The sequence below is a fragment of the Nerophis ophidion genome, linkage group LG18 (genome assembly GCF_033978795.1).
Source record: "Nerophis ophidion isolate RoL-2023_Sa linkage group LG18, RoL_Noph_v1.0, whole genome shotgun sequence".
Lineage (NCBI taxonomy): Eukaryota > Metazoa > Chordata > Actinopteri > Syngnathiformes > Syngnathidae > Nerophis > Nerophis ophidion.
Window position 1 is genome coordinate 12,512,122 of NC_084628.1, and position 9,565 is coordinate 12,521,686.

Genomic DNA, 9,565 nt, shown 5'->3' on the forward strand with positions numbered 1-9,565 from the left:
TTAATAGATTGATGAGTTAACGCGTAATTAACGCCCATATTTGGGCTGTCAAGATCTCGAGCCCGGGATTGAACTCAGGACTACTCAGGACCTTCGTATTGTGAGGCACATGCACTAACCTCTGAAACACCGTGCTGCTCTTATGTTGTACCATCAAAATGTAAATTGCAAAAAACATATTAAACATGAAAAAAGTAAAGAAAATAAATATTTGAACTCACAATTTGTATAAGCCAGTGGTGCCGCTCGTAGTGGGCTGATTTGAGTGGAAATGGCGGGCATTTCCCCATTTCATCGCCGACATGGTCTCGCAAAATGTAGATTCTCTTTAAATATCCTTTTTGAAAATGGTCTTGCAAATATATATCTGCCACCTAATTAACATTTGGTGCTCCTTCTTTGTGGGTCAACACTTCCTGCTTCCTGCTAAGTTGCAACTTGTGATTCCACTCACTTTGGAGTGACAAGTGAGTATCCAATCACAGTCTCGTTAACATCAGGCTACCTGCATAGGCTACTGTCAACAACTTGTGATCTGGTTGGCTATCACAACTGTCTCTCAACTCTATGTGTTCTCAAATTCATCTGCTAATGGTCCCGGTGAGTATCCAATCACAGGACGCGTTAATGTCACGTTCAACCTTTCATTTGTTTGCGTCCCGGTACTCGATATTCGGCCTTGGCAGTCAGCAGGCCGATTCTGGAAACAAACACTGATACGAGACTGGCTTGCAATCTTTTGGATGGATAGAAAAATACAGCTTCAGCCCAATTGATAACAACTATAGCAACGGCCCTCAAGCATAAAGTTTTGTGATAATGTATACATAATTATTCTAACAAATAGTAACATATTTTTCCATATATTAGCCACACCTGACTATGAAACGCAAATATATATGTTGTGAAATTAGCTATTTACACAAAAATATTTTGTAAATCTTAATTTACATACCTTAATTGAGGGGTCATCAACGCGGTGCCCGCGGGCACCAGGTAGCCCGTAAGGACCAGATGACTAGCCCGTTGGCCTGTTCCAAAAATAACTCAAATAGCAGCACTTACCAGTGAGCTGCCTCTATTTTTTTTTTTAATTTACGAGCAAGCTGGTCTCGCTTTGCTTGACATTTTTAATTCTAAAAGAGACAAAACTCAAATAGAATTTGAAAATCCAAGAAAATATTTGAAAGACTTAGTCTTCACTTGTTTAAATAAATGTAATTATTTTTTTTACTTTGCTTCTCATAACTTTCAGAAAGACAATTTTAGAGAAAAAATACAAACATAAAAATTATTTTAGGATTTTTAAACACATTTACCTGTTTACCTTTTAAATTCCTTCCTCTTCTTTCCTGACAATTTGAATCAATGTTCAAGTAATTTTTAGTTTTTATTATTGTAAAGAATAATAAATACATTTTATTCTTTATTTTAGCTTCTGTTTTTTCGACGAAGAATATTTGTGAAATATTTCTTCAAACTTATTATGATTAAAATTAAAAAAAAATATTCTGGCAAATCTAGAAAATCTGTATAATCAAATTTAAATCTTATTTCAAAGTCTTTTGAATTTATTTTAACATTTTTGTTCTGGAAAATGTAGAATAAAAAATGATTTGTCTTTGTTAGAAATATAGCTTGGTCCAATTTGTTGAATATTCTAACAAGGTGCAGATTGATTTTCAACCTATTTAAAACATGTCATCAAAAATTCTAAAATTAATCTTAATCAGGAAAAAATACTAATGATGTTCCATAAATTATTTTTTGTATTTTTTCAAAAAGATTCGAATTAGCTAGTTTTTCCTCTTCATTTTTTTCAGTTGAATTTTGAATTTTAAAGAGTCGAAATTGAAGATAAACTATGTTTCAAAATTTAATTTTCATTTTTTTTGTGTTTTCTCCTCTTTTAAACTGTTCAATTAAGTTTTTTTTTCATCATTTATTCCCTTCAAAAAACTTTCCTTAAAAGGAAAAAAAAAATGTACGACGGAATGACAGACAGAAATACTCATGTTTTATTTATATATATTTATTTATTAAAGGCAAATTGAGCAAATTGGCTATTTCTGGCAATTTATCTAAGTGTGTATCAAACAGGTAGCCCTTTGCATTAATCAGTACCCAAGAAGTAGCTCTTGGTTTCAAAAAGGTTGGTGACCCCTGCCTTAATTGATTCCGATCCAAAGGTGCCTGTAACACAGCAGTAAAACGGCTCCTCAAACAAAACAGAAGTCATCGTCATGGACCCACTACCTGCTAAAAAAAACTCAACGTGGCATGGTTCGGTTGGTAGTGTGGCCACGGCAGTAACCTGAGGGTTGCTGGTTCGATCCCTGTCTTCCGCCATCCTAGTCACGTCCGTTGTGTCCTTGAACATCTTCACCCTTGCTTCTGATGAGTCGTGGTTAGGGCCTTGCATGGGAGCTCTCGCCATTAGTGTGTGAATGGGTGAATGTGGAAATTGTGTCAAAGCTTTTTCAGTACCTTGAAGGTAAAAAAGCGCTATACAAGTACAAACCATTTACCATGATAACTCCACTGGTGGATTTCCTGAGAAATTTGTGAATCTGAAACAATACAAAAAGCATGCCATTGCAAGTTCATATTACGAACACAGACACTCGTAAACGTGTTAGCATATTCACTTATGCTAACGGCGCTAGCTTGATTACAATGGCACGTACACATATGTATGAAAACACTACTATCAAACATGTGATGGTTAAATAAGTATGAATAGTGTTAATTATATTGTAAAACCTTGCTTGGAGTAAAAATAAAGAATGAATACGAGTAGAAAAGTTATGGATGTTAAACGACAGAACAGCAGTTTTGCTTCCGGTTAAAAGCACTGTAGATGTTCACCCCACAGCACCTGAAGTGAGCGAACTCCTTCAAAAGATAGCGCCATAGCACAAACAATAACACATTTTTAATGTCTTTTCTCGTGTTTTATGAAAAATCCATAAATTATCCGCATTGTTTCATAAATAGGTTTCAAAGTGATCATTGTTACATGAATTGACCTTTTGACTACCCAATTTTTCTTTTCTTTTAAATGCATCTGGAATTTAATGCTTTTTAATGCCATTTAAGAGCTTAATTTTTTGCAAATTCCATTTAATGACTTTTAATGCTTTTTAATTATCTGTTAACCCTTTAAATTTAACCTCTTAAGGCCCAAGCTGTTTGTTTACATGCTTTTTTTATTTTTTATTATTTGTCTTTGCTATTTGGGCTTATTGGACCCTAATTAGAATAAAAACTAAAAATCATCTTTTGATATGATGTACTTAGTCCATAAGTACACAAACGTGGACTTCATGTGTAGTGACATGCTAATTTTTATATTTACCTTTTATTTTTTCAAATTCCAATGTACAGTATATTATACTCTTCTGACACCACCAGATAGCAGTGTAAGTGTCCATATGTCGGCAAAAGACCCCAATTCAGTAGTGTACACAATTTTGGAAATAAGAGCTAAAAGGTGCTGTCCACGCATGTGGCCACTAAGGCCTTTAGATTAAGGTACTGGCGCAAGAACAACATTTCATCCATCCGAATAAAAAGGGAATTCCAACTTTAAAGACAACAATCTCAACAAACAAGCTTTATTTATTTACAAATCAGAAAAATACTGCATCTGTGCATACGGAACTCAAAAAGTTTACAAGGCGGAGAGGAAAAGCAGAGTCGGTCACGAGTGGTGGAAAGAAACAATAACAAACAAAAAACAACAAAAAGCCTGCAGGCTGAGAATGTCCGACACTTAAAATGTCAACTGTTAGGCAAGAGGCTGTGATTTATTTCCTGGGAGAAATCTCGACAACTTAAAAGTCGCTAATGGCTTTTTTTTGTGGCAGAAAAGAGGAGCCGTCCTGACACCGCAAAGAGAAGGGCTGGAAGTCTGAGACATATACAAACTATTTATAATCATCCCTTTTCAAACAGCAGTTAAAAGACTGCAGTACACATACAGCTCATCATGTACACATATTTTCTACAGTATGATACAGTGTATTTGTTCCACCCACAAAAAAATGCATCCCTTTGAGACCGACAAGGCACAATAGCCATTTGTTATATGTGGATATATCGTTTTTGGCAGTGCTACATGGTTACAGCATAGTAAGGCAATTTCTAATATTTTTGGCATGAGCATCACGTGAGGCAAGATCGGTGGATTCTGCAACAATAAATATGGCGTAGAGACGGGTCAACACACTATTTGTTCTATCGCGTGACTTTTTTTGTGTGAATAAATAATAAATGGTGTTTTTTTTCCCCCTAAAGGTAACAGCTTCACCGCTGCAATGCAACCTCCAACAGGCAGGGGGAGGTATGCACACACAGTGGTAAAAACAAGTCGAAACACGCACTTTTACTGTTTTGCCTGTGCTATTATTTGCTGACTTGAAATTTCTCCACACTCTCAAAAATAGAGTCAAAAGACAAGAACATTTCTGTACCAATAAGGACATTTTTTTAAAGGGGAACATTATCACCAGACCTATGTAAGCGTCAATATATACCTTGATGTAGTAGAAAAAAGACCATATATTTTTTCTACGGATTTCCGAACTCTAACTGGGTGAATTTTGGCAAATTAAACGCCTTTCTATTATTCGCTCTTGGAGCGATGACGTCACACATAGGTAATCAATCCGCCATTTTCTCAAACACATTACAAACACCGAGTCAAATCAGCTCTGTTATTTTCCGTTTTTTCGACTGTTTTCCGTACCTTGGAGACATCATGCGTCGTGGGTGTGTTGTCGGAGGGTTTAACAACATGATCAGGGACGGAATTACGTTTATTTCCGTGGAGTGTGCATCGATTAGCACGGCATGCTAATCGATGCTGACATGCTATTTAGGCTAGCTGTATGTACATATTGCATCGTTATGCCTCATTTGTAGCTATATTTGCATCCAGCCTTTCCCTCCACCCACATTTAATGCCAAACAAACACATACCAATCGATGGATTTAAGTTGCACCAGTGTCAAAAGATGCGAAAGTCCCTCGTTTGGTCTGCACATTTTACCGGCAATGCTACGGCAGACATGGCACAGAGAAACGTGTGGATATCCTGCAACATTTAAAGCAGATGCATTTCCAACGATAAAGTCCAAAAAATCACAAGGGTGAGTTGTGTTGATGTTATTGACTTATGTGCAAATCAGACATATTTGGTCGCGGCATGACTGCCAGCTAATTGATGCTAACATGCTATTTAGGCTAGCTGTATGTACATTTGTAGCTATATTTGCATCCAGCCTTTCCCTCCACCCACATTTAATGCCAGACAAACACCAATCGACGGATTTAAATTGGTCAAAAGATGCAATCGTTGGTTAGAAGGCGATCGCCGAATAGCTTCAATAGCTATTCAGTCAATAGCTTCAGTTTCTTCTTAAATTTAGTTTTTGCTATCTGCCTCCATACTCCAACCATTCGCTTCAATACATGCGTAATCTGTTGAATCGCTTAAGCCGCTGAAATCCGAGTCTGAATCCGAGCTAATGTTGCTATATCTTGCTGTTTGTATTGGCGTCACTAGATGACGTCACAGGAAAATGGACGGTGGATTTACAGATAAGAAAAATCAAGCACTTTAAAGCCTTTTTTCGGGATATCCCATGATGGGTAAAATTTGGAAAAAAACTTCGAAAAATAAAATAAGCCACTTGGAACTGATTTTTATTGGTTTTAACCCTTCTGAAATTGTGATAATGTTCCCCTTTAAAGAATGTTTTCTCCAAAGTATAAAATGTGGTCTTTCCAAGGCCAGAAGTATGTATTTCTATAAACCAGGGCTGTCAAACTCAGTTTCATTGAGGGCCACATCGCAGTAATAGCTGCTTTCAGAGGGCCGCATTTTAAAAATTAATTTACATTATGTACCAGGGTAATAACCTGTGATTAATCATGATTAATCGAAATGCATGAGCGTTTGAATATTAGATTTGTTCATGTATAACTTGCTTTAAACTCATAGATAAAGATGACATGCAGATATTTAACTATTTGTTTTTATCTCAAATACATAGTTTTGCAATACAGTATATAATAATATAATTGTCATGGTCAGCTAATAATAAAGTTTAAAATATGCATTTTTTTCTGCTATGATTGAAAGAATGAATGCATTTAGTGAAAAAAAATTGTATATATATATATATATATATGTATATATATATATATATATATATATATATATATATATATATATGTTATTTTATTGAAACACATTTTTACCAGGCTTTTGCGGGCTGCATAAAATGTGGCGGGCCAGAATAGGCCCCCGGGCCTTGAGTTTGACACCTGTGGTATCAACCAAAAAGAGTAAAAGGTGATATAAAGTACGCACTTACGTACTCTGCATTAAAAATATGTTTTACTCATTTACATAATATAATAATAGTAGTATTTTAGATAAAGCATACTAATAGTAGTTTACCTGACACATGAATCTTGACAAATTTAGGGAATGCAGTATCAAGATGACAGTAGAGTGTTATATATATCTTACGATGTGTTTTGAGGCAAATTTGAACTTTGACCACAGCGTCAGTTGCTATAAAGAGCGGTGCTTTCCATCATTTTCAGCAGACTGCGTTAACTCCGTTTTCCTCCCAGGTGAAACACACCCAAGAATTGGGCCCCTATGAATCTTTTCCCTACTGTAGAATCAAATAACACATTTTTCTATTGCCATCATCTCTACCCTATTAACTTTTACTCCTCATTTGTAAAATATCGTGTTTTATCTTCAATTTATTCTCTTATTTAATGAAGGGTTGAAGTGAAGTGAATTATATTTATATAGCGCTTTTCTCTGGTAACTCAAAGCGCTTTACATTGTGAAACCCAATATCTGAGTTACATTTTTAATATATTGGCCCTAGTGTGTGAATGTTGTCTGTCCATCTGTGCTGGCCCTGCAATGAGGTAGTGATTTGTCCAGGGTGTATCCCGCCTTCCGCCCGATTGTAGCTGAGATAGGCACCAGCGCTTCCGTGACCCCAAAGGGAATAAGCGGTGGGAAATGGATGGATGGATGGCATTTTTAAACCAGAGTGTGTCGCACTGGGAGCAGGTGGGTTAAGTGTCTTGCCCAAGGACACAACGGCAGGGACGAGGTTTGCAGAAGCGGGGATCGAACCAGGAACCCTCAAATTGCTGGCACGGCCACTCTACCAACTGAGCTATACCACTCCCGTTCAAGCACAAGTTCGCGTCATCCTGGCACGTTCAACTATTTGAGAGGCGAAGCATTTTTGGCTGATTGTAGTTTAACTGGTGATAATAATAATGTACAAAGATGGTGATTTGTCCAGGGTGTATGCCGCCTTCCGCCCGATTGTAGCTGAGATAGGCACCAGCGCCCCCAAAGGGACTGAGCGGTAGAAAATGGATGGATGGATGGCATTTTTAAACCAGACTGTGTCGCGCTGGGAGCAGGTGGGTAAAGTGTCTTGCCCAAGGACACAACGGCAGGGACGAGGTTTGCAGAACCGGGGATCGAACCTGGAACCCTCAAGTTGCTGGCACGGCCACTCTACCAACTGAGCTATACCGCTCCCGTTCAAGCACAAGTTTGCGTCATCCTGGCACGTTCAACTATTTGAGAGGTGAAGCATTTTTGGCTGATTGTAGTTTAACTGGTAATAATAATAAGGTACAAAGTGGGTGATTTGTCCAGGGTGTATCCCGCTTTCCGCCCGATTGTAGCTGAGATATGCACCAGCGCCCCCAAAGGGAATAAGTGGTAGAAAACGGATGGATGGATGGCATTTTTAAACCAGAGTGTGTCGCACTGGGAGCAGGTGGGTAAAGTGTCTTGCCCAAGGACACAACGGCAGGGACGAGGTTTGCAGAAGCGGGGATCGAACCTGGAATTCTCAAGTTGCTGGCACGGCCACTCTACCAACCGAGCTATAGCGCCCCTCGCGACCCCAAAGGGAATAAGCGGTAGAAAATGGATGGATGGATGGCATTTTTAAACCAGACTGTGTCGCGCTGGGAGCAGGTGGGTAAAGTGTCTTGCCCAAGGACACAACGGCAGGGACGAGGATTGCAGAAGCGGGGATCGAACCAGGAACCCTCAAGTTGCTGGCACGGCCATTCAACCAACTGAGCTATACCGCTCCCGTTCAAGCACAAGTTTGCGTCAGCCTGGCACGTTCAACTATTTGAGAGGCGAAGCATTTTTGGCTGATTGTAGTTTAACTAGTGATAATAATAAGGTACAAAGGTGGCAAACGTGTCTTACAAAAAGATACACGCAGTGTCCTTTTAGGTAATGCACTGGTACAACTATTTTTGAGAGTGTAGAAAAAATAAAAATAAATTCCCGCGTTAACTTCCGGGTGTTTTGCCGAAAAATGCTGAATTTAGTGGACCTACATGCAGGTGTGTGTAAAATCTGAGCAAAATTGGCTGCAAAACATGGGCGCCATCAAGCAAAACGCCGACTTGTCCATTTGTCTACGTGTGCGCCTTTGTGGTGTGTTTATATTTCCGAGGGGCACAAAAAGCCAGCACATGGGACAAGGATTGCGTGTTTGTGGGTCCCAACCGACCTTAAAGGCATGGCATGTTTTCCTTTACAGCGATCCTGAGGCACTATTTGTTTCCAGGTGTGGTGGTATCAGTCTTTGGTTGTGTCGCTGCTGCCGTTTAGCTCTCGGCAGGAGTCTCTGAGGTTATTAGGAGAGGCGCCGCTCGCTCCCCGATCACCCGCGCCGCACCGTGACTTTGCGGGGTGGCGTGGGGGCCGGAGCTTAGGTCTTCGGGCTGGGGTTGAAGCGTGGTTTGCGTTTTCGCCGCGGCCCCCAGCTGCTCTTCTTCCGCCTGCTTCAGCCGCCGCTCCTCGGCTTCGATTTCCTCGGTGGTGGGGATGGAGTTCTTCTTGGGTCTTCCCTTAGGCTTGGTGGGCGCCTCCTGACCTCCTTTGAGCACCTAGATGAACACACACACAAGCTGCTTTAATAAATGTCTGAGCATGATCATTGTTAAGAGAAGATTGCTGGCTGCCCTTTTTGCACTCATTTATCTTCGCAGTTAACAATCTCACTTGTTGACCTTCCACCAAGTGTTTGCTCACCATCACTCACGGGCTACTTTTGCCCTCGGGTCCTTTTTTTTACCCCGACCGACTTGTTTGGACGTGTCATCAACACAGAAATACAGTGGAATGCAAAATTTGACTGGCATCAAAACAATGAATGAACACATGTGGAGTTATGTGCTTAATGAAAAAAGGTGAAATAACTGAAAACATGTTTTATATTCTGGTTTCTTCAAAATAACCACCCTTTGTTCTGATTACACTCCTGGCATTCTCTCACTGAGCTTCAAGAGGTAGTCACCTGATATGGTTTTTAATTTACAGGTTTCCTAGTTTTGATGCCTTCAGTGACAGTCTACAATGTAAATAGTCATAAAAAGAAGAAAACACATTGTATGAGAAGGTGTGTCCAAACATTTAGCCTATACTGTATATATATATATATATATATATATATATATATATATATATATATTTTTTTTT

At 39.0% G+C, this 9,565-nt stretch overlaps 1 protein-coding gene across 1 annotated transcript in view; it reads right to left on the reverse strand.

Annotated features, from left to right (window-relative positions):
* Positions 1-3,603: 3,603 nt before the first annotated feature.
* barx2 (BARX homeobox 2) overlaps positions 3,604-9,565 on the reverse strand; it is a 37,086-nt gene continuing 31,124 nt past the window's right edge. The window contains exon 4 of the mRNA XM_061878753.1: positions 3,604-8,973. Coding sequence (XP_061734737.1) covers positions 8,692-8,973 — 282 coding nt within the window. The 3' untranslated portion in view covers positions 3,604-8,691. The remainder of the gene's footprint in view (positions 8,974-9,565) is intronic.